This window comes from Caretta caretta, chromosome 7 (assembly GCF_965140235.1).
Source record: "Caretta caretta isolate rCarCar2 chromosome 7, rCarCar1.hap1, whole genome shotgun sequence".
NCBI classification, from domain to species: Eukaryota; Metazoa; Chordata; order Testudines; family Cheloniidae; genus Caretta; species Caretta caretta.
In genome coordinates this window covers 95,678,740-95,706,517 of record NC_134212.1, presented here as the reverse complement: position 1 = coordinate 95,706,517, position 27,778 = coordinate 95,678,740, and the positions used below count along the sequence as shown (strand labels likewise).

At 39.1% G+C, this 27,778-nt stretch overlaps 1 protein-coding gene across 6 annotated transcripts in view; it reads left to right on the top strand.

The window, feature by feature from the left end:
- Window positions 1–1,607: 1,607 nt before the first annotated feature.
- The window catches only part of BLNK (B cell linker), a 141,689-nt gene continuing 115,518 nt past the window's right edge, over window positions 1,608–27,778 (top strand). The window contains exons 1-3 of one of the 6 annotated variants that reach the window (XM_048857115.2): window positions 1,616–1,699; window positions 3,221–3,371; window positions 6,390–6,452. In XM_048857115.2, the coding sequence (XP_048713072.1) occupies window positions 3,231–3,371; window positions 6,390–6,452 (204 nt within the window). In that variant the 5' untranslated portion in view covers window positions 1,616–1,699; window positions 3,221–3,230. Of the gene's footprint in view, window positions 1,700–3,220; window positions 3,372–6,389; window positions 6,453–24,333; window positions 24,385–27,778 lie in introns of those variants that run through there. The other 5 variants (XM_048857117.2, XM_048857116.2, XM_048857119.2 and 2 more) reach the window with 5 other exon arrangements.

The window sequence follows — 27,778 nt, the reverse complement described above, 5'->3', positions numbered from 1 at the left end:
GTTGTAGCTGGAATATTTATTAATGATGTTACGCAAGTTTCACAGCTTGGGAATAATTTATCTGGCAGCAAGCTGGAGCAGAGGGGGCATAGCCAGACCCTGCAGCTCTAAAACGCTTATCTGCCACCACAAGCTTGAGAGAGAGGACTGTAACTCAGATGTCCAGAATTGTGGGAGACGTTGCTAGCAGAAAATACATTATTGGTAAGAAATTTTCCGTTTCTAAGTCACACAGGAAGTCTGACAGTCAGGAATGGAACCCAGATCTGTTGATTTCCAATCCAGAAGCTAGCAAGACCATCTTTTTATCATGACAACAGGAAATATGCAAGAACACATCTCAAAATCTCACAATACACATTACCATTACAATACACTTTACTGTCTAATTCCCACTATTTGCACAAACCCAAAATGGTCTTGATGTCCCCCTGCCACAGCTTTGAGTCATTAGCTACCAAAGCACTTCAGAAGTTTTCTTAGCACAAGTGAAATTGGCAAAAAAAATTATGATAAGAAGAACAGAAGTCACTTTTAAACAGTGTATTCTGACATGTATTCTTCTTATGCAAAAGAAGCAGTTTTAATCTTATTGAATAATACTGGAAATTAGCAAGGTTTTGCATAAAACCAAGTGCCTGGAAAATGAAGGCAAATCAAAATTTGCAAAGTGTGATTGAAGCTTATCTATTGCAGTTATGCAATGATGTTTTTGCAAAAATAAACTTGTGTGAAACTCACTCACCCATGGCTACTTTCCGGAACCTGTCATTCCCTTCAAATATAGCCTGATCAAGACCACTGAAGTCCTTAGAAAACTTTCCAGTGATTTCAGTGGCCTTTAGATCAAGCCCATACACATGAGCTGTTCCACAGACCGTTTTCCAATTGACTTTAATAGCACTTTCTACTTTCAGGGTATCATATTGACATGCAATATCCCTTTTCTGTTTTTCCTCACCATCCTCGAACAAAACTGAAATTTACTCATTTGTGTTATTTTCCACTGAGGTATTGTCTTTAAAGCTGAATTCTTGATTCACAATGTATTTGGTTCCTCTTTTTGTACTGATGCCCATGTTTTCTTTGTCCATAAAAGATGTTATAGAATATTAAAAAATCATTTTGAAAGAGAAAGAAGATACAGTCATGTGTTTCTGCTTTGTTTCCCATTGTCTTCTTGTTCATTTCAACCCAACCTTAGTCTAACAGTTGGAGAGAATGTACAAAGGTTTGTTAACTAGATTTCAAATCTTAGCACAACTACTTTGTAGCAGTTCTACCAAGAGCATCTTCAGAAGAAAGTCCACACAGATATAAAAATGTCAGTGATAGAATGCCTTGGTGAATCTAGTGCTCCAAAAATAATGTAAGTTCACCTCTTAAGTATTATTTTTAGACAATGTTAGCAGCTGAAGAGCGAACTGGCAAAGTTTCATCAAACTTTTAGAAAGAATTGTATGCTCCCTTTCCTTTTTCAATTCTATTTCTTTATACTAAATACGAAATCACTAGGTTTTGACTTTAAGGATCCTTTTCTCCCTCTCACCAGAGATGGTAAGCCTGTCAATCATTCCAACAACAGTAACCACAAGGGAGTGTTTGCAGCAGGATAGCAGATACAAGAAACGGCTCTTACTTTAGATTACTTGGAATCGGCTCTAATATGTACGTCTGGAGAAAAAATTATCCGTGTTTGGTAAGCCATGTTCTTTTTACTATTTTTGTATCTACTGGACAAAATCATCAGTGCTAAGTATTTATATTTTGTATTAAAGTGATGCCTTAAAGATCTAAGATGTTAGCATTTAGATTGTTAATGAAAATGATGTTTCACTCTTAATATTAGTCGAGGAAACAGAAGTTGATGTAGTTGCTGCTTTTTGTAAAGCTGAGTTTGATTTTAAAGTTTCCAATAAATGTATATGTTAAATGATTACATACATGATAGAACGTAATTATTCGTGTTTGTATTAGTAAGTATTTTAGCAAGAAAGATTATGACATTCCCTGAGATAAATTTGTTCTGCTTAATGCAACTACTTCTCATAAATTGAAAATTGAGTGTTTACCAAATGAAACTCCAAAGAATTATACCACATAAAAATGCACTTGGCACTTTCGAAACTGCGTATATATACTCGTATGGAGTAAATTGCTAACGTTTTACAGTCACCGGGTTTTCAATAATATGCTGGTTGTTAGTAAATCTGTCGATCACTTTACAACAGCCACAACATATAGCAGAATTTGAAAAAGGGTAACAGACAAAATATTTTAAACTTAGTTAGAATCAGTTCCAATCCTTGAAAATGTGCCCAAATACTGTTTGCACTGGGAAATAAAACAGGAAGAGCAATTAGAAAGCAGAACATTCCTTGCTCTCCAGCCTTTTATGGAAGACTTCACATTACTTCTGTTACAGTGACTCAGAGCTGCGATGCAGCTGGTTTTATTGGAATAATAAGCTGGTTTTATTGGAAGTGCATCTTTGCAATTTTATTTCCTGATGTATAGGATGCTCGTATCTATTAGTCTTATTTTTAAAATAATTTTATTGAATAAAGATGTGAAGATTTGTAGATGATATGTTATTTAATAGCATTAAGAATTTGAGGCCAATTTTTTTCTTTCAAATGTTCATTATGCATACAGTATTTAATCAAATGAATTATTTTACCCTGAGAGCACTGTGCCAACACCTTAAACAAAGAGTCAGGTTAAGTAATTTGACAATCTAGAAATACAAATCCTGTATCTGAGCTCGGCTTTCTCTCTATATATATATATATTCACTCTCTCTATATCTATTCATAGCATCATAGTGTATCAAAACATAGAAGTGTGTCAAACACAATCTAAGAGCTGATCAGAGTGACTATGAAAAGGAGTTAAAGGTGTGCAAGAGGCAGTTGTCACTAACACGAACTTATTTTACACCATGTGAAAAATGAAGCAGATGCCACTAAAATGCCTATAAACGTGGCCACACTTTGTCATTAATCATCAAGCACAAGTATCCTTTTCTCAACTCAATTCAATGGATATTTCTGCCTATATAAGGATGATATGACCCTATTACTGAGTACCTTCTTATATTCAAAATCATTGTCCTGAAATAATGAGTGTATCAGTTTCCAAATTACTTGAAAAGGCGTGTACTTTAAGCAAGCAAGCAGGGAAAAGCTGCAAAAGGGACTTCCTCTTTCAATTTCCACAGCAGATGGTGAATGTCAGTGAAGCAAAGAGTTTACTGTCACCAGAAACAGATCAAATCCTCTTCACCGGATAGCAAAATGGCCACAAAACTACCCCTTCGAGAGGAATGTGAGAATTGGACAACTCTTCAAGTTGCAGATCTCCTAAGACAGGTACTGAACCTAGGGCTCAGACTGCAGACAGTACAGTATATCATACTTGTTTCAGTTCAGCTAGCAAAATAGGTTGCTGGACTGATCTACTCTTTGTGTGCAGTGTTGTAGCTGTGTTGGTCCCGGGATATTAGAACCACAATATCTTACCTCACCCACTTTATCTACTCTCTGTAATATGTGTGATTACTCCCTCCTGGATATAAACATAGATGCTAAAATGTGTTTAAAGCAGTTTAGTTAGCAATTGTGACTACCAAGGACTTACCATGTGTATTGATATTCTGTAAGTTTTAATGTGTTCTCTCAGTTTTTATTGAAATTCAGTGTCATTCCATGACAGAAGTTGCTTGTTAAGATAAAAATATCCTGCACAAGGCAAAGAACCACAATAATGTGTGCCACTGTTGAAAGACAGGATACTGATCTAGTTGGACCACTGGTCTGATCCAGTACAGCTGTTCTTATGTTCTCAGGCAGGCAGGGAGGCAGAGTAGGTGGTACCTTCACCCCACACACATTCTCTCCATCCCCACCAGCTATATCAATGGCAAATTATTTCACCTTGGAAAGATGGAAGTTCCTGGCATACTCCAGCAACAGTGTGCTACACACTGTCCTTTATTCCGGGAGCCTGCAAAGTCACAATCTTGTTCTGTTTTGGAAAGAACTAATTATTTAGAACATGAGAGCAGTTTACTAAATCTCACTTAGAAATACTGGTTTAGACACTGATCTGGCTAAATGGGTCAGCAACCCTAACGTTAAAAGTCTGGCTGGTTTTTATTTACTTTCCTCATGGAGGTTTTCCAACATAAATACTTTAGGGAAAAAAACAAAGAAAATATACTTTACTTAGACTGAAGAAAAAAAATTCCTATAAAAATAAAGCATCAGCTCAGAAAATCCAGTATCATTTTACAGCTTTGTTTCTGTACTACACTTTTTTCTGGTTCATCTTTCAAACAAAATATTTACAGCTACACTGTAAACAACAATCAGCAAACACTGAACAAACACTTGACAAACGGACCCTAGAGTTTACAATCCTTGCCATACAAATATGTTTTTCAAATTTCAAGTTTACTTGTTTAGCACTGTCATTAAGGGTGCTAGCCTGGAATGTGCTGAGCACTTACTGCAGATGACTCTGTGCCTTCAATTCCCATTGACTCTACAACTGCAAGCAGTTCTTACACATCTATTGGAAGCCAAAATTTGCCTTCTTTCTGAGCATCGAGACTGTTAAATGTATAGTTTTCCTGAGTTCAATGGCTCACCTCTAAGCAAATGGAATGAATTTATACGACCCTAATTTTAAATTCACACTGTTAATGGCGTTTAAGACAGATTTGATGGTTAAGCTAAACTACTTGAATTCACTTAAAGTGCTATATATTTTTAATGAAAAAAAGTGCTGCAGTTTTTCTCCTGAAGTTTCTAAGCCCTCGGTTGTGTACACAACAAGACAGTTCTTTTAAAAAACCATGCCAAAGTGCTAAAGCTCATCAGTCAGAAACACTCTTAGGGCGTTTACCAAACCAGCTCTATTACCTGCCACCCTTTATAAAGAAAACCTACTGAGTCTGTGTGACGGGATCCCTGAGCTACAACCTGGAACTGTGGGATTGCTGTGCTTCCTTAACTCTCCAGCCTGGGCTGTCTCACAAAATGCTATGCCAGTGACAAGCAGCAACACCCCTCCAGGTGCTGTGATTATTCAGTCAGAATGTGGAACCCCACACCCAGCGAAATTGCATGAACCACTCATGAATCATACAGAGAGGTACCAGCCCCCAGCCTTGCACCCCAGAAATACACCATCTTTCACTCAAGACTCTCTTGGACAATGCAAGCTCATTTATTAGTTCACCGCTTCTTCAAAGAAAAGTGGACCAGTGTTTGTAATCTGAGCTCAGATTCCTCAAAGCACTTCAACCAAAAAAACCCAACACCTTTTAGGTAAAATATAATACAGATTTATCAACTATAGGTAGATTTTAAGTGATTTATAAGTAACAGGCATAGAGATCAAAGTTGGTTACCTTAGAAATAAAAATAGAAATGCTGTCTAAATTCTAAGCAAGTTTGGCATCAAGCAGTCTCTCACACTAACAGATGTTACAGGCATACCGGCAGCTCAGGTCCTCAATACACAGACTGAACTCCCTTCCAGCCTAGGACCAAAGTTCAGGCACACCCCCACACCCTCAGAACGGATCTACACCTGACTGGCCAGTGAGAGTTGCTCCTTTGTTCCCACTGAAAGGCTGGCTGTGGGCATTTCCCGACCTCACAACATATTTCAGTAACAAATATAGCAATACTCATAACTTTACATACAACAATAGTACATAAAATTCAACAGGATATTAAGATTTAACTGATCAAGCCTTTCATAATACCTCACAAGGCATGCATTGTACACAACATATCCTAATCATATCACAGTATGAATATGGGAGTTCCAGGAAGCTACTTTGACACTCTGTACCTCCCAGTCTGCTCTCTTTCTGAGCAAACACTTAACTTCCTTTTGTCAAGGAACAGAGCTTCTTGGGAGCGGCAGGTTAGAACCCTGCACAGGACTAGTGTAAAGCCCTGCAGCAGGATTGAGTCTTGCCAGTCCTGCAGGACCCTCTGCCAGAATAGCGGAAGCGGGATTAAAGAATAGTCCCATGCAGGGTTCTACTGCAGGTTTGCTTCATTTTCCTTTACAACTGATCCACTTAGACATATTAAGAATTAAAAAAAGATATATCAGTATCTATTCCCTGAGTTTGATTTTGAAAGTTGATATTTTCTGAGCCCCATTCTCTAGGAATGCCTGCCAGTCACACACTGCAAGATTATTTACCTAGTTATCCTCTTCAGATGAAATATACACAGACTCCTGCAACTACCACATGCAGTTCAATTTCAACATAAAATATTTCTATCTATGAACTTATCTAAGATTTAGACTCATGTACAGTTTTCAATTTCTTTTTGTAATCCTCTTTCCCCCCTGCCCCCCAGATTCGAATGCCTGAATCTGCGGTAGTAGTGGAAAAACTGGATATTAATGGAGCTAAATTTTTGGTAAGTAATTAAAATATTTTCTCTGTTAGACACCTCTTGTGAAAGATTTTCTATGTGAAACTTGTATTCACAACTGCAGGGTCTATTATGCTGGCTTCTTTCATGACTAATGGCAAGTTAGTCACTTGTTCTGATCCTGACCTTTGAGACATTTTCAAGGCTTGCTACTGTGAACAAGGAAAGCCATACTCATGGTAGCAAAGCTCAGCCCTGCTACACATCCTAGAATAGGTGCAACAAATGCCTAGATACCCATCCAAGCATCTGGTTGTTGGAAGAGAGGTCCCCTTATGGAAAGGGTCACTTTCCTTTAAATTCTGTAGGACATTTTCTAGAGGGTTTTTTAAACAGCTGCTACAGAATACTAGAGGCTGGTTTTATCTCTGGTGAACTATTTTCCCATCAGAGTGTGGTCAGACCTCTAAAGGAAGGTAAGCAGGAGGAGAAGAGAAGCACTCAAGGTACTGCTCCTTCCATCCCAGCAGTTACTGAGGTAGAGGCCTCCAAACCCCATGCTGACTCCCTGAAACACAAAAATGAGGCCCGTTTGTGGAAAATGGGGAGAAAGCTGCTAAAAAAATATTTAAAGTATATTTCTACTCTGCAAAGAAACTGTGTCTATATGGCCCTATCTTAGAAACCTGTTCCTCTGTATCTTAGGTGTGATAGCTGCTCGCTCTCCTGATAAGGCTCTGATCCTGTAATGTGATCTGCGTCAGTGGACCCCTGCCCCCCTGTAGAGTGCCACTGACTCCAATGGGATTGGAACTTACACCATCTGGGCATAAAAGATCCCCCTGCAAGATCAAGAAGTTATTACCTGTTTCTATTAGCACTGCAAAGCTAATACAGCTATGGGAAAGGGAGACTGAGTCTTGGCCAGCTCATGCATTACCAACAAAATTGTAATAGGAGTTCTGTTCGCAGTCTTTGTTGCGGGATGAGTGACAGTGTTGGGTGGAATCTAAATGACGAATAAGCCTTGTGTTCATTCTTTGCACCTGAATGAGTTTTACCCATAGCAAGAAAAAGAAACAGGCCCATTGCATAGCATTGGTGGAATGGGACATGAGAAATCTTTTCAGAACTTAATGGTAAATTAATAGGACAAGTGACAAAAAGAAAAAGGAACCATGGGTGAGTTCTGCAAGATCATCTGTGAGCGAAAGTAAAACAAAAGTGAAATGAGTGAAAGTGAACGTCTGCTAGTATGCTATGCACATTATGTATTTTCTTTAAAACTTTTAATAGTTCCCCAGTTTTAAGATTATCTTATTCTGCATTGTAGAAAACATGGCAATATGTGAAATGCCTGTGGAGTGCCACTAGCAACATTCATTTCTAATGTTATACAACAAAAGAGTGGCAGATCTCACACCCGACAGAAGATTCGTAGTGCTTTCATGTGCTCTTTAATTGAATTGTTCCACAGCACTGTCAACAGGATAGGAAACCCGTATTAAATTATGCTTGAAACAGAATGAATTATGCCAATACTGTAAAAAATGAAGTACAATAGCTTACAATAGCTTGTTAATAGTGACAACAGCTATTGATCTAGTGGTTAGTACATGTGACTAGTAATCAGAATTCTTACATTCTGGATCGGTCACCGTCTTCCTTTGTGAGCTTTGGCAAGTCCCTTAACCTTTGAGCCTCAATTTATTGGTCTGTAAAATAGGGATGGATATTACCTACCACACAGGGGATTGTGAAGCGTTATGAATGTTTAAACTACTTCGAGCTCCTCAGCTGAAAGGCACTATAGAAACGCAGGCCTCCAGTGGCTAGAGAGCAAGAAAAAGCACTCAAGCCGGTCTGATTCCACCTAGCAGGTAGCAGTGGGGCACACACACAAGATAAATTACACTCAACTGCTGCACTCGTGTGCATTTAAGACAGATATAGCTTTTTCTGAGATATATTACATTGCATGGGACTATGTGTCCACAGTATTCAGACCTCAATTTTCATTTTTGCTATGAGGTATATCAGGGACCTCTGGACATCTGACTTCATCTAAAATCAGAGGATTTAGGAGGAGGATGGCAACCATTTCTTGGTACCTTCACTGTGACTTAAATATATGTTTTTCTTTTATCCATCACACTAGGCACTGCTTGCTATGCAGTCTTTAGAAACAGGAGGTGCGCCACCTCTCTGTTGTATGATTGGCACTGCAGCGTATGGAGTATTGTCCGTGAAAATGCAGATAGAGCCTGAAGGAAGCAGGCTAGATAGGCAGGTATGCAAGCAAATAGGAGTGCCAGTGAGAGCAGATAGGCAGGCAACAGAGAACAAGATGAATAATCTGCCAGAGAAATCTTGCCCAAAATAAAGTAAGCGAGCCTGCCACAATTCTTTGTTCAGCTCTTGTTGAATATCATAACTCATGCATCCAGTTACCAAAATTAACACACCACCATGAAGATATACCACCTAATTATTGCAGAAGGCAACTTATTCACTAATTTACTGTGAAGCAACTTACTTTCCTAAGATGTATAGCATGCCTCCTTTCGGGGTATGAAGGACTAGCCAAGGGGGCATGGTGAGACTTGTTAGTTGTTCTCCATAGTGTCAGATTTCATTTCAAAAATTGACCAGAGTAATCAATAACACGATGTCTGCCTGAATTTGAGGGGAGCCTAAAACAACAGCTGATGTCTGAAATGAAATGAATGGAGCAACAGGTGCTGACTTAGATGCCAAACTGTCAGCATTAACTATTTCAACATGCAAGGCATGAAGGAATCGAGCAGTAATATCATATTACAGAGATTTACACCAAAGAATGGAAAGATATATTAAGGTGTGAAGGCCTTTAACAAACATGGTGGGGTTTCAGTGGTGTCCTCATTGGTTTCATTTTTTTGAAGAGGGGCTCAGCTTCAAAAGTTTGTGAAGTGCTGCAGGAAATTATTATGTAGCTCTTGGTAACAAAATAAACAATGTGTGTTTCACTCCATATGTCAAATATTACATTTTATTTGAAAATAAGCTGAATGAACTGGGCAATATGCAAGGCCTATTTGAAGTTTAGAATGCTAGAAGTCTGGCTGTAAATGCAATCACAGAACTGGAAGGGACCTCAAGAGGTCATCTACTCCACCCCCTGTACTTGAGGCAGGACTAAGTATTATCTATACCATCCCTGACAGGTGTTTTCCAACCTGCTCTTAAAAATCTCCAATGATAGAGATTCCACAACCTCCCTAGACAATTTATTCCAGTGCCGAACCACCCTGACAGTTAGGAAGTTTTTCTTAATGTCCAACCTAAACCTCCCTTGCTACAATTTAAGCCCATTGTTTCTTGTCCTATCAGAAGTTAAGAACAATTTTTCTCCTTCCTCCTTGTAACAACCTTTTATGTACTTGAAAACTGTTATGTCCCCCGCTCAGTCTTCTCTTTTCCAGACTAAACAAACCCATTTTTTTCAATCTTCCCTCATAGGTCATATTTTCTAGACCTTTAATCATTTTTGTTGCTCTTCTCTGGACTTCCTCCAGTTTGTCCACATCTTTCCTGGTATGTGGCACCCAGAACTAGACACAATACTCCAGTTGAGGCCTAATCAACACGGAGTAGAGTGAAAGAATTACTTCTTGTGTCTTGCTTACAATACTGCTGCTAATACATCCCAGAATGATGTTTGCTTTTTTTGCAACAGTGTTACACTGTTGACTTGTTTAGCTTGTGATCCACTATGACGCCCAGATCCCTTTCCACAATACTCCTTCCTAAGCAGTCATTTACCATTTTGTGTGTGTGCAACTGACTGTTCCTTCCTAAATGGAGTACTTTGCATTTTTCCTTATTGAATTTCATCCTATTTACTTCAGACCATTTCATCAGTTTGTCCAGATCATTTTGAATTTTAATCCCATCCTCCAAAGCACTTGCAACCCCTCCCAGCTTGGTATTGTCCACAAACTTTATAAGTGTACTCTCTATGCCATTATCTAAATCATTGATGAAGATATTGAACAGAACCGGACCCAGAACCGATCCCTGTGGGACTCCACTCGTTATGCCCTTCCAGCATGACTGTGAACCACTGATAACTACTCTTTGGGAATGCTTTTCCAACCTGTTATGCACCCACCTTATAGTAGTGCCATCTAGGTTGCATTTCCCTAGCTTGTTTATGAGAATGTCATGCAAGACAGTATCAAAAGCCTTACTAAAGTCAAGATCTACCACATTTACCACTTCCCCCCTATCCACAAGGCTTGTCACCCTGTCAAAGAAAACTATCAGGTTGGTTTGACACAATTTGTTCTTGACAAATCCATGCTGACTGTTACTTATCATCTTATTATCTTCTAGACGTTTGCAAATTGCTTGATTATTTTCTCCATTATCTTTCCATGTACAGAAGTTAAGCTGACTGATCTGTAATTCCCCAGGTTGTCCTTATTTCCCTTTTTATAGATGGGCATCATATTTGCCCTTTTCCAGTCTTCTGGAATGTCTCCCGTACTCCATGACTTTTCAAAGATAATTGCTAATGGCTCAGATATCTCCTCAGTCAGCTTCTTGAGTATTCTAGGACACATTTCATCAGGCCCTGGTGATTTGAAGACATCTAACTTGTCAAAGTAATTTTTGACTTGTTCCTTCCCTATTTTAGTCTCTGATCCTACCTCATTTTCACTATGTTGGCATTCACTATGTTGGATGTCCAGTTGCCACCAACCTTCTTGGCGAAAACTGAAACAAAGACGTCATTAAGCACCTCTGCCATTTCCACATTTTCTGTTGTCTTTTTCAATATAATCACATAACATGCTATAAAGTGGCCACAACACCTTAAATCAATTTTTTCTGGTTTCAGACAGGGAATTTAGTAGTACAATTGACATTCAGATTCAGCAGATATGTTTACTTCCTTGAACATTTTTCACCCATCTTGGTTTTAAGTAGTAATAAGAATCATTTTATAGCAATACTCATTTCTATTCTACAAACACACCCTGTGTTTCAGACTGCTTTTTATAGGAAACAACAAGTGGTTTCTGTAGTGTAGTGGTTATCATGTTTGCCTCACTTGCAAAAGGTCCCCGATTTGGAACTGGGCAGAAACAGTGTCTGGTTTTCCTGCTTTGAGCAGGGGGTTGGACTAGATGACCTCCTGAGGTCCCTTCCAACCCTGATATTTTATGATTCTAATATTAAATGGATTTTTAAGAAATTTTGAAACAAACAACACTGCCCTTACACTTCTGTGAAATTGAAATACAACAACATATGGTATATTAGAATGAAAGAACACTGTGCAGTTTAAAGAAAAGGAGTACTTGTGGCACCTTAGAGACTAACCAATTTATTTGAGCATGAGCTTTCGTGAGCTACAGCTCACTTCATCAGATGTTTACCGTGGAAACTGCAGCAGACTTTATATACACACAGAAATCATGATTTCTGTGTGTATATAAAGTCTGCTGCAGTTTCCACGGTAAACATCTGATGAAGTGAGCTGTAGCTCACGAAAGCTCATGCTCAAATAAATTGGTTAGTCTCTAAGGTGCCACAAGTACTCCTTTTCTTTTTGCGAATACAGACTAACACGGCTGTTCCTCTGAAACCTGTGCAGTTTAATTTTCTTTATTACCACTAGCATTATATTTGTTATCGTTATTCCACATGCAGGTCACATCCAAATGATACTAATCTGGTGCTAATGTGCAGATCAGCATTTAGCAACAGCTGAATTGCACAGGGTGTATTATATTTTCTCTCTCATTGGTATTTAATAGCTCAGTATTTGCTGCATTGTGCTCTGCTTTTCAGTTCTTAGAGTGATTAGCCTCTTTGGTGCTGTTTTCTAATTTAATGTTGATTTTCAAGTGAGGGGTTGAAAAAGAAGTAGGGATCTCAGAATTGAGAGTTGAGTTTAATAACTGAATTCTAAAGTAAGTTGATTTAAGGTGCTACTATTGTCAGAAAGTAGAAATTTACAAGAGATAGGCTAGAAAATCTGAAACTAACAAAGAGGTTATATTGATTCTAGACATGTTTCACATTAAATATTTTCACACGTTTCTCTTTCAAGACTGTTTTGGATTGGGTATTTAGAACTTGAGTTGTTTGGGCTATTGAATACCTTAATTATACACCCGCATTTACTTTCTGAAAAGTAAATTTTAAAGGATAGATCCTTGGCCCCACTATGACTCCTTTGTGCTTTTCTGGCAGGACAGAGCAGCTGGAAAGCTGGTGAATTCAGCTTTGATGATTCCCTTTGCTTAAGTGGAATCCCAATGTGGCACAAAACCATTCTTGCTCTACAACCTGTCCCCTCCCCCCAGTTCCCAATAGAGTGAGTGTTCCTCAGTGATCCCCAGCTGCTAGAATGGCTTTGGAGCCATGGACAGCTGGGATGTAAATTACTGTGGCCCTGAAGTGGCAATAACTTATGGCAGGAGCAGGGCTATGGAGTTGAGGAACGTACCCACACTCCCAGCTTACGTGTCAAGCACAGTTCAGCTGGACCTGAACATTTAGTCCTGAGTGTTCAGTACTGGAAATAGAATCTAGATCCTGAGTGCCCCATCTGAGCTTGAGAAAACAATTATAGGGAGGGTACTAGCTTAACAAAATAAATAAGAGGCATACTAACCAGTCAGCTGTGACCAAATACCGCGATACATTAGACAAAAACACTCTTCCAGTGCTTCCCCATGTATCAAATACATTGAAGAGTATTGCCAGATTTTACCTCTGAATGAAGGTTGCAGCACAAGCCAGCAAAGAAGGGCTAAAGATACCTGTGGGCTATTGTGACCTGTTAGTTATCACCCTATCTCCAGTTTTTACCAGTGAGCTGTTTTCTCAGACTACCTTGTCAAGTACTTAAAATGTTGCAAACCACATTTTTCAGCCAGTATTATTTACTAGTGCTTTTCTTGATCAAAAGATTATAGTGTATAAGGCAATCTCAAAAATCTTCATTGCTACATTTCAGAGGTATTCAGGCTTTTCCTATAATATGGATCATATCTTAATAGAGATTGTCTGGTGGACGCACCAAGCCCTCCCTTTTGCAATTGCAGAGTTTCCCAGTGGCAACCGCAGCAATTGCGCACATGGAAAAATATCATTAAAAAAGCATTTATCTATCTTTAGATAGATAGCATAATGGATGAAGTTCCATTGGAAGAAAGTTAAATAGACCATCTCATTTTGTTCATTTTACTGCACCTTTACATCAGTTCTGTTCCTCTCTTTCGGCTCCCATGCACATTTCACTGCCACCTAGATCCCCTCTCTGCACATGCTTCCCCGTGTCTTGGTCCTCTCTCTGCCTCCTCCAACTTACACATGATTCTCTGGAAATGCTGCCCAGCCACCAGGTGCTCTTCTTCCCTTGGGCATGCTGCCCAGTCATCTCCTTCTCTTCACCCACCCATCCCCCACCACCATCACGCATGACTCTCCTGCTGGTGGCTTATCCCATTGGTGATTCCAGTCTTTGAGGGTAACTGGTTTCAAAGTGTAACCCTTTTAATAGATTCTTTAACTTACCTTTGCACATTAGTTGTCAGAGCAAAGACAAAGGGAAGGGGCTGGTTTAAAAAGGTTGGTTAAAAAGAGACAACACAAGTGAAAATAAGACATGACAATCTTGCACAATTATTAGCCATTAACTGAATGGTTTATTAAATCTTTCAGGCTCCAGTGTCAGTGTTTCTTCTGTGGCAATGGCCAACATGAGTACTACCTAGCAGAGCAGAGTGCTGCATTCCTGATGTTCAGTAGGAGATACTAAGGACAACTGTAGCATAGGTAAGGCAGCTCTCTGGACTATCAGCATGGCAAAAGTTGGAGGTAGAGGAAATTATGATCCTGATCCCCAGTGCAGCTACACAGATTTACACCGGCTGAGGATGTAAATGGCTAAGTGTTTAAATCTATAACTATATTCCATTGAGGACTGGCATCTTGGTTTATCTATTTTTAAAGTTTTTCAGGTCACCTTGGAATATCCAGTCAAACATGAACCCAGCTCTGAAAGCAGTAACATGCACTCTCATGATCAGTTCAGAAAGAGGGAAATGACTGGGAAACGCAATCAGGAAAAAAGGCAACGTGTTGTTGTAGTTTACTGTAACTGAAGCATGGAGAATGATTTTTAAAGTGATTTTAAGGCCTGGGTTAAAAGGAAAACATTTTATAGCTGAACGCATTTGCTACCATCAATCATCTTCAATTAAATAAGAGGAAGAAAGGGCAATACATATTCATATTTCTTCAACAAAGCATAAGGAATGTGTACAAGTGTAAGAGTAAACTGCATATTTATCTTTATTCTTCTCCAAAGGGCAGAAGCAGAAGACAGGTTCCGTGCTGAAATCTACAATACCATCAATTTATACACCATTTAACTGTGCCATTCAAGAATACAATAATGAACTGACGGCAGAAAATTAACCTAATTCTTAAGATTATCAAGAAAATAGTAGGTTAACGTACAACTCAAGCATTATTAGTGCCAAAAGCCCATAAAATTTTAACTGGAGATTGAAATTGTATCAGGTTGTTTTGATTTATTTTCCTGCTAGATATTTGCAAATATCCCAAGTAGCTATCTAGTGCATTGTCTAATGCCCTGATCTTGCAATGCAATCCCGTAACAACAAATCCTGAGACAATGCTGAAGCATCCATTGAAGGACTGGGACCTTAATTTTTACTGTGATAGCAACAAACTTCTGCTATTATTCTAAATATTGCTACCAGAAATGGTTTAAACATTAGCTTTGTCTATTCTTATGCAGTGGCTGTGAATTATGGGAAGTGCTTGTCTGCATTCCAGTCCTTGAAATCTGACACAAAATAATCCAGCAAATTCTAACTGTCAAATCATTCATAATTACATTAAATATGGATTAAAGAAATATTCTTTGAAGCTGAATCCTTTGTTCTTAAAGCTAACAGATAGGTTTTTTTAGATCACGTGGAAAATTAAAATATTTTTAAAAGTCCTTCAAGTTTTATGGAGGTGTCAAATTCAGGGAATATGCAAGGGACTATGAGGAGTGGTGGGAATTTTAAAGGTGATGGTGTCACAGATTCCAACCTTAACTTTCTGAGAACTCAAATCCACAACAGAAAAGCCCTACACATTCTCAGTATTTTCAATTTTGAACCAACTGCTTTACCCAGACATTCTTGCCTGGTTAACAGTACAAAACATTAGTCATATGAATGCACCAACTCAGAACCTATTAAAGGATGATGCTAAGAGTAACTTTTGATTTGGGGCACCTCTATTTTTGGCACTTGGATGCTCATCCCTTTCTGAAAATCAGGCTACATTAATATGTCTCAGGTTGAGCACCCAAAAACCGAATTGTCCAAAATCACTAGTCACTTTTGAAACCTCAGCCAGAAACTTTTATCACTATTCTATTGTCACACCCCAGCTTCTACCCGTTTCAGAAATCTTCCCTGTGAGTCCCTGTAATATCATCATTTCAGTCACCCTATATCAATCTAAACTTCTTCCAATACAAGGCTATATATTTCTAATTGTCTGGTTTTCCTTTGTGCTTGAAGACACAGAGAAATACAGGAAACTAATAATGCAAGTCTTTTAAGAGACGAAAGATATTTTGTTCATTTTCCATTATTTTGATTGTTTATTCAATATTTGGTATTTTAAATAACAAATGATGGAAAGCAAGGGCATGTCACAGTGAGTTCTGTTGTCTGATAGGTTATTTGAGGAACTGATGTGGAAGTTTTCAGTCCCATTAGGCAACTTCTTTGGGAGGTCAGCAAATATTTCACAAAATTCTCACCCAACCACAGGGCAATTTGAGAAAGACAGCATCTCTTTTCTTTCCTATGAGGAATAGTGTACAGAGATTCCCTAGTACATTCTGGTTGCTTTGTGCTGTTCCGGCAACACAAATTCAGCTAAAATGGGCAGTTAGGCCAGGTTTATGGTTCATTCTCATCACAAAAGAGACACAAAGCAGCCAGAATGTAGTAGCCTGTCTGGCCGGCCAATGGTGATTTTCAGAAGCATTTAAGGAAGTTACATTTCATGCTTTTTGACTAATGAAGAAATAAACTGGAATGATGTGGAAGAATTTGCTAAATATTTATATTTGGATGACGACAGTTACAAAATGGCTATGCCACCCATCTACTGGATGAGCAGATAAAGCAAATGCTCAGGATTCCTGTCAAAGTTCATTGGGATCTGGATATCAGTTACCTTATAGAACACCCTTCTTCAAATTCTAGGTAATAATAGCATGTTTGCATTAGGAAATTATCAAATTGCAGAACCTGTATGGGTTTTTATAGGGAGATATGTGAATTTAAGTGATATGATCAACATTAAAATTACATTTTCATTTTAAATGTATTTTTCAAGTAACCACAAAATGACTGTCTAAAGGAAATCTCTTCTCAGTTTGTTTACTTTGTATATTTCATAGCACTTAGTGGAAGTCAGTTCTCCCATTTCGTTGACAGTATACACCCTTCCACAGGCTCTGCATCCCAGTTCCTGCAGCAGCAGAGCTGAGACAGAAGGTAAAAATGAACCGGTAACAAACAGATGTGTGCACAGAGTAGGGGATGGGGCCTGAGTATGCTTGGTTTTGTTCCTCTCAGGCCCACACAGAAAATGCTTCTAAACAAAAAGGAAAGCAGAAAGTGCCTTAACATTATTGTTTAGTATGAAGTTGCTCTCTCAGGAAACCTATCTTTTAAAATGAGTCAAAAATTTAAGTTAACAGTGTCCCTTTAAAGAGACTGAGTTTCCACTAGATGGCAATTTTGAGAACCCAAAGAGGGGCGTCAAAAGATTTAATTAACATGGCTTGTAAGGATAGCAATGTGAGCATAAAGACATACATACCTAGCTGACAAGGTACGAGTTTAGGCAGCCAGAAAAAGTAATATTGTGGTTACATGGCATCAGAATAAATTGAGAGAATGAAGTGGTATATCCCAAGCCAAGAATCCCCATCTAATCAGATACTTAGCAGAGCTCCCAGAAACAATGCAGCCATCATTAGTGTAACTGTCTTGCAGGTGGGCCTGTAGAGACCACTACAGTGTAATATGCAGGACTGTCTTCTGGAAGACTCAGACAGGTCTCAACAAACCAGTGCTGCATGGCAGAGGATCAGAGGGTGGTGAGACAAGGGCTGGAATGCCTAAAGAGACTGCATCTTTGGTTTCTTATTAACCAGCCGTGGTGAGACAGAAGTTTACTTTTGTTATTGGCTTGGTGTAATCTAATGATAGAATAACCACCAGTTTGTGGTGAGTTTCTCCTATTTTTCAGCAGTTTGTCCTGAATTTGGCATCCTCAGCTGTGACCCACTGAGGCATGGTGACACCTCCCAGGGGAGCCTATCCTGCTTCCCATAGTTCCTGCAGGAGCTTCCCCTCAAACCTCAGTCCCAAACATTCCTTAGGACCATGTTTCACTCTGCTTTTACCTCGAGAGAAAACTCTCAGCCTTTCCTGGGTCTGCTCCCTGCCATCCTTCCCATTGCCCTGTGTTCCTTCCTTTATGAATGTTCAGATCCTTGTCCACTGTTTTTAATAACAAAATCCCGACAATCCCTTCAAATATCACTCAGTGGCCTAATTGGTCTCAGACTCTCATTAACCCCTGGTTAACAAGTGTGGGGTTTATACACCACATCACAGGGCAATAATGATGTAAACAGTAGGACAGAGTTTCCAATGAGATATATTATGAGCTGGTAAACAAAAAGGCCACTGTTTTTCCGAATAAAAGTATCCAGATGGGGAGTCTGACCAGTATAACTAAACTATAATAGTATAGGTTTCAGAGTAGCAGCCGTGTTAGTCTGTATTCGCAAAAAGAAAAGGAGTACTTGTGGCACCTTGGAGACTAACCAATTTATTTGAGCATAAGCTTTCGTGAGCTACAGCTCACTTCATCGGATGCATAAAGTGGAAAATGCATGTATCCGATGAAGTGAGCTGTAGCTCACGAAAGCTTATGCTCAAATAAATTGGTTAGTCTCTAAGGTGCCACAAGTACACCTTTTCTTTTATAGTAGTATAATTATATCAGCATAATAAAGCCAGTAAATTTCCCCATGGGGACCAACCCATAGCCTAAGATTTGTATATAGATCAGTTATCTGAGCATACACTTCACTCATGCTGACCGGACCTTTCTGTTTATCTTGAAGTTTAGCACAGCTGAAATGAACAATCCACAAAGTCTGCAATACACATTTTACAAAAAAAGTAATAATCAAAGATTGATAAATACTAAGTTACTAAGGGATTTTCCCCTAGTAAAATGAAGCCATCCTGTTTTCTCCTAAATGACACCATCTTCTCTGAATAAGTATGAAGCCAGAAAGACACACAGAAAACAGGAACCTGTAAGATCAGGATAAGCTTAGTAACTGATTAGTTTCAATGTGGGGGAAAATATGACCTTTGTAATCAGTTGTCAACAAACTGTGCAGAACACCACAATCTTGCAGATTGATAAATATTTTAATAAACTCCCCACAGCCAATCTTTCATACTTAAAAACCTATGGAGTTTGCCCATATTAAAATTGTAACCACATACAAAAAAAACTGCCAAGTTCCGTCATTAGTGACTTTTCCAAATGCCTGTCCTTACAGTCAGAATTTAATGTTAAGGCATCTGGCTTCAAGTTCTGGTTGTATTGCTAATAAACCACATCACACATTAGCAAAGTTTGGAAAGAGGCATGCTGGAAAGAATTCTCTGTGTGCTCACAAAACCAGTGCTTAGAAGAATAAGAATTTGAAACATTTCATTCATTTTAGGCTTCTTGCAAGAGCTGTGCAAAATTCCCATTTCTGTGGCTTCTACATGTAGGAAACATGAACTTTGTGTAGGTAACATAACCTGCAGTGTCTGGATTTGCATGTTAAATTCAGTAGCCACAAAACTTCCACTAAAGACATTTGAAAGAGGTATCCATTTATTATATTTATTATATCTCTATGGGAGTTGCATGGAGGGAGCCTTTAAATATGTTTCTCAAGCTTTTCTTGGGTTTCTAGCCGTTATTTTTTCTTGACATTACAAAAAAAACAAACAAAAAAAAACATATCCCCCCACCCCTTTGGAAGCATGCTCAAGTCTCATCTATGTGTGTAATAGTTCATAATCCACATCCTTTTCTCCCCAGGAGTGACAAGGGTACTTTCAAAAGTACAGGACCCATGGCTATAAAAAAAAAAAAAACCCACAGTCTTGCAACTGCTCTGGGGGGACATGTTAGCACTGTCCTACTGCTAAAATAAAATTAACATTCAAACATGGCTTACTTAAAAGCCCCTTATACATAAACAGGGTCTGATCACCATAATGGAAGTAACCACTGTGCAATCTACAGAGAATATAAGTATACAAATTCAGAAACAAATCTAAATAAAGTACAGATGGTAGATTTAAAAAAATCTTTAGCCAACAACTATCTCTACCTCCTGGAGGAAAAAGTTGATGTACACACAGGAGTAGGAGACAAGGGACTCCTCCTTGTTTTTGCGGGTACAGAGGAACAGGGCTACCACTCTGAAACCTGTTGCTAAGTATAGAAACTCTCTAGCTCCCTCTATAGGTAAAAAGGGGAAAGTGTGTGTGATGGGATCCCCAGGATCCATGGGACTGCTGTGCTCCCTTAACTCTCCAGCCTGGGCTGTCTCACACAATGCTATGCCAGTGGCAAGCAGCAAAACCTCTCCAGGTACTGTGATCACTCAGTCATCAGCACGTGGAGCCCGACACTCAGCTAAATTGCATAAATGCTCCTGGAGCCACTCATGAATCTTACAGAGAGAGGCACCAGCCAATCACCCCAGAGTCCCGGCTTGCACCCCAGAAATATACCATCTTGCACTGCTCAAGATTCCCTTGGGCAGTGCAACCTCATTAATTAGTTTGCCATTCCAACAAAAGGGTTGTGGACATGCAACAACCCTTGTTAATCTGAGCTGAGATTTCCCCAAGCTAAATCACAAGTGGATCACATGCTCAATACGAGTGAATAATGTAACAGTTGCAAAAAAAGCAATCATGATTCTGGGCTGTATTAGCAGGAAGGTTGTACACAAGACATGAGAAGTAATTCTTCCACTCTACTCTGCGCTGATTAGGCCTCAACTGGAGTATTGTGTCCAATTCTGAGCACCACATTTCATGAAAGATATGGACAAATTGGAGAAAGTCCAGAGAAGAGCAACAAAAATTATTAAAGGTCTAGAAAACATGACCTATGAGGGAAGATTGAAAAAATTGAGTTTGTTTAGTCTGGAGAAGAGAAGACAGAGGGGAGGGGGGGGGCACATGATAACAGTTTTCAAGTCCATAAAAGGTTGTTACAAGGAAGAGGGAGAAAAATTGTTATTCTTAACCTCTGAGGATAGGACAAGAAGAAATGGGCTTAAATTGCAGCAAGGGCGGTTTAGGTTGGACATTAGGAAAAGCTTCCTAACTGTCAGAGTGGTTAACCACTGGAATAAATTGCCTAGGGAGGTTTTGGAATCTCTATCATTGGAGATTTTTAAGAGCAGGTTAGAAAACACCTGTCAGGGATGGTATAGATAATACTTAGTCCTGCCTTGAGTACAGGGGACTGGACTAGATGACCTCTCGAGGTCCCTTCCAGTCCTACAATTCTGTGATTCTATGTGTTCTTTAAATAGTCTTATTTTTTTGTTTAGCTTTATATGCCATGACCACGCCACTATGGGTTCTTTTAGTCATTTATAAGGAGGAGTTTGCAAATATATTTTGTTTAACCAAGACTGTATGTAGGAGTGAAATGGCTGTTAAATTTTTTTTTTTAAATCTTCATTCACTTATCAATATATTTTTTCTAAAGAAAAAGTTAACAATTAGTGTCTATTTCTATTGTCATCAACACAGCTCATTTAAGTATTAGGGGGTAGCCACGTTCGTCTGTATCCACAAAAACAACAAGGAGTCTGGTGGCACCTTAAAGACTAACAGATGCTCTTCATGTGTCAGTACATATATGTCTGCATCTGTAACTTTCACTCCATGCATCTGAAGAAGTGAGGTTTTTACCCACGAAAGCTCATGCTCAAATAAATCTGTTAGTCTTTAAGGTGCCACCGGACAGCTCATTTAAGATATTGGTTTAATTCCTAATCTAGATAGTGGAAGATATACATCTTTTTATTGCTCTTCAGAGCAGTAACACAAGAAAAGATGGCATTTATAGTTAAGCTCTGAAGGAGTGAAACCCTATAAGTAAAGTAATGAGATAATTGCTAGTGGCTAGAAGCCACTAATGAGGGAGGAAATGTATTTGAGTGAGTACTACTTAGTAATATTTAATAATCTATTAACTAATTCAGTAAGGGAATGGCTCTAATTAAAATTGAGTAGAATCCTCCAATTAACACATTTTTTGTTTTCCTTGTGATTGCTTAGAGAAGACTGTGTTCATGTTGTGTGACAAAGTTCCTCCTCTGCCTTGGTGGGTCCAGCGCTTATTGGCGGATTTTCTCGCCTCAGAGGTTCAGCCCTCAGTTTGGCCACTTTCGTGGCTCAAATCTGCCGTTCACTCAGTTAGCCTCATCACTGGCCAGCATGGAGAAAGGAAGAAGACCAATCCCCGCAGTCTCTGCTGATCCACCTAGTGGATCGGGGAACAGGCGAGAGACCTTCCCCTCTGGTGGAACCCACAGTCCAGGTCAACTCCTCCGGTATCAAGTAGGGAGTTGGGGGGATGAAGGGATGGAGGGAACCCGGGCCCACCCTCTACTCCAGGTTCCAGCCCAGGGCCCTGTAGATTGCAGCTGTCTACAGTGGCTCCTGTAACAGCTGTGTGACAGCTACAACTCCCTGGGCTACTTCCCCATGGCCTCTTTCCAACACTTTCTTTATTCTCACCATAGGACCTTCCTCCTGAGGTCTGATAATGCTTGTACTTCTTCCAGTAGTACGCCTTCTCACTCTCAGCTTCTTGCACCTCTTGCTCCCAGCTCCTCGCACGCACACCACAGACTGAAGTGAGCTCCTTTTTAAACCCAGGTGCCCTGATTAGCCTGCCTGTCTTAATTGATTCTGGCAGCTTCTTGATAGGCTGATTAGAACACCTGCAGCCAGTCTGCCTTAATTGTTTCCGGAAAGTTCCTGATTGTTCAGGAACCTTCCCTGTTACCTTACCCAGGGAAAAGGGACCTACTTAACCTGGGGCTAATATAGCTGCCTTCTATCACTCTCCTGTAGCCATCTGGCCTGACCCTGTCACAGTTGATAGGTATGGCTGCGTATGAAAATTCTTACCTAGACTTTTTAACATAACATGCACACATGGTCAATATTTATCAACTTTTGATTAGCTCACCCTTATCTAGGTCCATAACATGATTACCTTTCTAACTTCTGGATAAACATATTTATAAAACAGTCTTTCAGGATAAATATTACATAGAATACAATCTAATATTTTCTATTATTGCCTATTTGTTTTATTGAATACACCAAATCATTTGAAATGAGGAGAGTATATTTTACATTAGTATGCAGTGGTCATCATTAAAATCTTTACATTGCCCTTTGGAGCAGATAATGCTACTGTGGCATTCACACTGTACTTTTAATTGCCTGAAAAAAAAATAGGATTCTAATAGCACCTACTGTATACATAACAGAACTTTAGATATTCACTATGCATTATATTGCACAGTATTCACTGTTCTGAAAATAACCAAAATGTTGATTATTTGTCCTAGAAAAGTCAAGTAGCATTACCCTCAAGGACAAGTCAGCTGAGACTGTGAAAATAATTTAAGACAAACATGCAAATATCCTCTTTGGTGCTAAAATAAATTTATTTACAGGCATTCAGATACCATGGTGATGAGCACAGTATAAACAGATTAGATCTGATCACACATGTACATTGTACCCATGGAAAATGTTTCTTTACATTTGCAACTATGTAAATCCTCCAAAACTACTAATTTGTGGAACATTTACTTATGCAACTTTGACCTCTTTTCTTGCACTTTGCTCATTAATGCATCTCAGCTTGATCATCTTGTAACATTCCAAAATCTTAACCAGCTTTTCAACAGTGAGCAAGAGCCATGAAAAGAACATGCCTTCCCCACGACCCCTCCCCTCCCCCCCAAGTCATGCCAAACAAATCATATCAAAACAGATTTAGAATTATACTGTTCCAAAGTCCATGGCTGACACTGTTCAGTCCAGAACAACTAAGATTTAAATTTCAATACCCCATAAACTGCCAGGGCTAAAACTCTGAAGCTGTATCTCACTGGAGAGATGGCGTTCCTTGTATAATGTTAGTTGCTAGCCTTGATGTTTGGCAAGATATCAGACCTTATAACTGATATATAGAAAGTTATTTTAGATCAGTGGCTCTCAACCTTTCCAGACTACTGTACTCCTTTCAGGACTCTGATATTTCTTGCGTACCCCAAGTTTCACCTCACTTAAAAACTACTTGCTTACGAAATCAAACATAATATAAAAACGTGTCACAGCACACTTGAAAAATGGCTTACTTTCTCATTTTTACCACATCATTATAAAATAAATCAATTGGAATATAAATATCATACTTACATTTCAGTGTATAGTATATAGGGCAGTATAAGCAACTAATTGTCTTTATGAAATTTTAGTTTGTACTGACTTCACTAGTGCTTTTTATGTAGTCTGTTGTAAAACTAAGCAAATATCTAGCTGATGTACCCCCTGGAAGACCTCTGAGTACCCCCAGGGGTACATGTTCCCCTGGTTGAGAACCATGGTTTTAGATAATTTTAAATTGTATTCTACTATTTCTTTCACTCTACAGTCTGTACGTGGTAATTGATACAATCTGATCACAAAGGCAGAAGGATATTTAAGAAAAAAAACAAAAATTGTGAGAGGTAAGTGCCCTAAAATAGGGTGATACATATTGATACATGGTGGTACTAAAGTTTCACTGGAACTTGGGATAACCTCTACAACTCACTCATAGCTATACTACCTGCAAATAATGTAGATTGTCTCAAACAAGTGCCAACAAAAGTCTCCACCTACATATACTATATGCGTAGATGCTGCATATACTGTACCAGAGATACGTTCAAACAAAAATGCAGGTCTTAACACCTCAGCACTCTGGACGAGACAGCTCTAGATCTGAACTTTGTTGCTTGGACCCATGTCTAACATAAATGCACATGTTTATGTTTTGCAGACTCCTATAGTAGTGGTGATTTTAAATATAAGTTGAGGGTATCCTAGAGCTCTAGATAGCTGCTTTTCGCTTTGGCGTTTCTTTTAGACTAAAATCCAAATGAATAAATGTGCGTCTGTGTACATATATAGGGACAGAGAGAGAGAATATAGATATTATAACTTATGCACTAATGTTTCAAAAAACAAATATACATGTACATAGTGGAGGCCCTCTTTGTTCTGTGTTCATACAGTGCCTAGTACAGTGAGGTCCTAGTCCATGACTCCTAGGGAATGTCCACCCTGTATTGTATACCTGGGACTGTGGTACCAGGTTGTGGAGTTGGTGTTTTTAAGCCTATGTCTGCGCATCCACACTGCATTGTAAATCTGGTTTACAATTGCTAGAGCCAGGTCTCACAGCCATGAGAACATGTCCACACTACACTACACAGACCTTTTGATTCAGGTCTGTGGTTTGAGCTGTGCCACACTGCAAAATGACGGGGCTTGGACCCAAATTACAGCAGGAGTCTGGGCTCTGACCCACCTCCTTCACAGTGGCCTAGGACCTGAGTCCCGGATGCTTGCTGACCAAGTCAGACTGGTTTATGTGAGGAGAGAAGCGGAGCTTGAACTCAAACCTGAGTCAGACCCTAGGCTTAGCGTGCAGTATTGACCTACCCCTAGGCAGTACCACAATGCATACAATAAATAACTCTACATGCAATAAATATATATACATAGAGCTGACGAATGGTTATACTGTTCGCATGTGAGAGAAAGAGGTATGTTCAAATCTTCCAAGGCACCTTGTTCTTTTCTCTTCTTTCTGTCTAACTGACATTGCCTTTTATTTCACAGTAACTAAAGCAAAGAGAAACCTAGCCTCCCACTGAACTTTTTTCCTCTGCTGTTTTTTCTCTATAACAGTCTGTCATCCATCATCATCATTATCCTCAGACATGTTACTGACATTACACCTCAGTTATCACATTGGGCATATTAGTCTAGAGGTGATTTTAATTAAAGCTTTAAGCATGAAAGAAAATCCAATAATATTCAAAAATGGCACACACAAAAAACAAACCACAAATGCACTATTCACAGTCTACCTTTAATTTAAGGAAAAAGGGAAGAGAAAAGCAGACATTTAAGCCAAACACAACCATTACATGGTAGACAATCATCTAGAACAGAATGGCTGTCTATCTATCACACCTGTGTAACTGTAAACTGAAGGAAGCCACATGTACCTGAAACATTGATGCTTTTATATTTGTATTGAAACCAAAAATAGTACTGCATGCACACACTGGCCAATTAGCCTCTTAACTACACAAGAATCGAAGTTCAAGGTCTTACAGCAATTTGTTTCTTGCAGGTATGCTTTACAATAGGCTCTTCATTACACTTCAACACAATAAACACAGCTGCTTCCAGGTATAGCGCCTTCCATTTGGAAGACTTCAAAAGTATGTTTAAAACCTACCAATTTGCTGGAATTGCTTCACCCATCATTGAAATGCAGCCTCTGAGATGCTGGCCTGGTTGCTCTCTAGGGGCTACCACAAGATAAGTGTTAAATAGTAATAATACTAGATAGACAGAATGCAGAGCCTTTTTAACATTGCATAACTATGCTAAACAACAGCCTAGGGATGAAGTGAAGAATATTGTTCTAATCAATTGGTAGTGCACATGGAATTTAAGTCAATATAATGCAGTTACCCAAACTAAAACATAAACAGTGGGAGTATTTGGAGGGAGGCAGATCTTCAATTGGTCAAGACTTTTGATTTTGCATCTCAAAACAGTATCTCTTACCGCACCCTAAAATGAGGCTTAGGTGTTGGTTCAGCATTGACTTAGACAGGAAAGAGTCAAAGTTTCAATAAATTTGGTAACAATCTACTTATACCTTGGTCATCATCTCTCATCCAACTACAGTCCTAATATAATCTGATCCTGCTGAGCTTGTGAGCACCCAGAAGACCTCTGTCTGGGTAATACGGTCACAGTGATTATCGAACAGTAGGCCAGGTTGCATACTATTTGGCAAATTCAGTGTGACCCAAGGAAAGCAAATGTGCTTTTGCAATAAACCTAGAGACACACACAGTGTTTTTATGATGGTGTTTACTTAGGATGACTTTGTGGACAGCACTGCTGAAAGATTGGGGTGGATTTGAGGGATATTTCACCATAACCAATGAGCATAATGTAATATTACTAAAATTAAGTGATACAGATACAATACTGGATTGGGAACATATGAATATTACATTAAAGGACACATGGCAATTTTATCTCACAAACTGCAAATGTGCTTTTCAAACGTAAATAACTCAGTGGATTTGAGGGGAGTTGTGCAAATAAAGTTGTTAGTCTAATTAACGATTGTGAGCAGCTCACAACAAAAAAGACACACCTTTAGAATGACTGGCACTACCAGGTACCTAAAGATCCATCGTTTTAAGCCCTGATTCAGCAAGGGCACTGAAGCACATGCTTAACTTTAAGTACTTGTAGTCCCATTGCTTAAAGCTGGGATTACCCATATTATGTAACTATGCACATGCTTAAGAAATTTGCAAAACTGGAGCCATAAAGATTAAGTGCATTGTAATACATGGATTTTGGATTTAAGACTTCTGTTGTATTTTTAAGATAGCTAATGATTTATGGCATATTCGGTTTGGGAAATGAGACTGTTCTCACACCCATATACACAATTTTTTCCTGATTAGCTATTTCCCAGCATGGATTTCTTATTATTTTTGTCCAGATGCAGGACAGCATGAAGCAGCTGTTTTTGCAAACAGCGTCAGCAGGGAGTACTTCTGTACAGTTCCCAGGCCCTTAGCCAGCAAGGGCTCACTCACTGTGTTAAAGGGTGACTGAAATCCTCATTTTCTAGGATGTTATGAGGTTGATCGGACTGGTCTTACTGGACTGGGATCATTGCAGAACCTCTGTATTGAACTGTTTGCCTTACGTAGCAGTGTTTGAGGAGGACCTTGACATAGTTTCTCGCAAGTACTAAAGTCAGTCTGTCTCATCAATCATTGACGAGAATTGATTCGTACTGTGCTATAT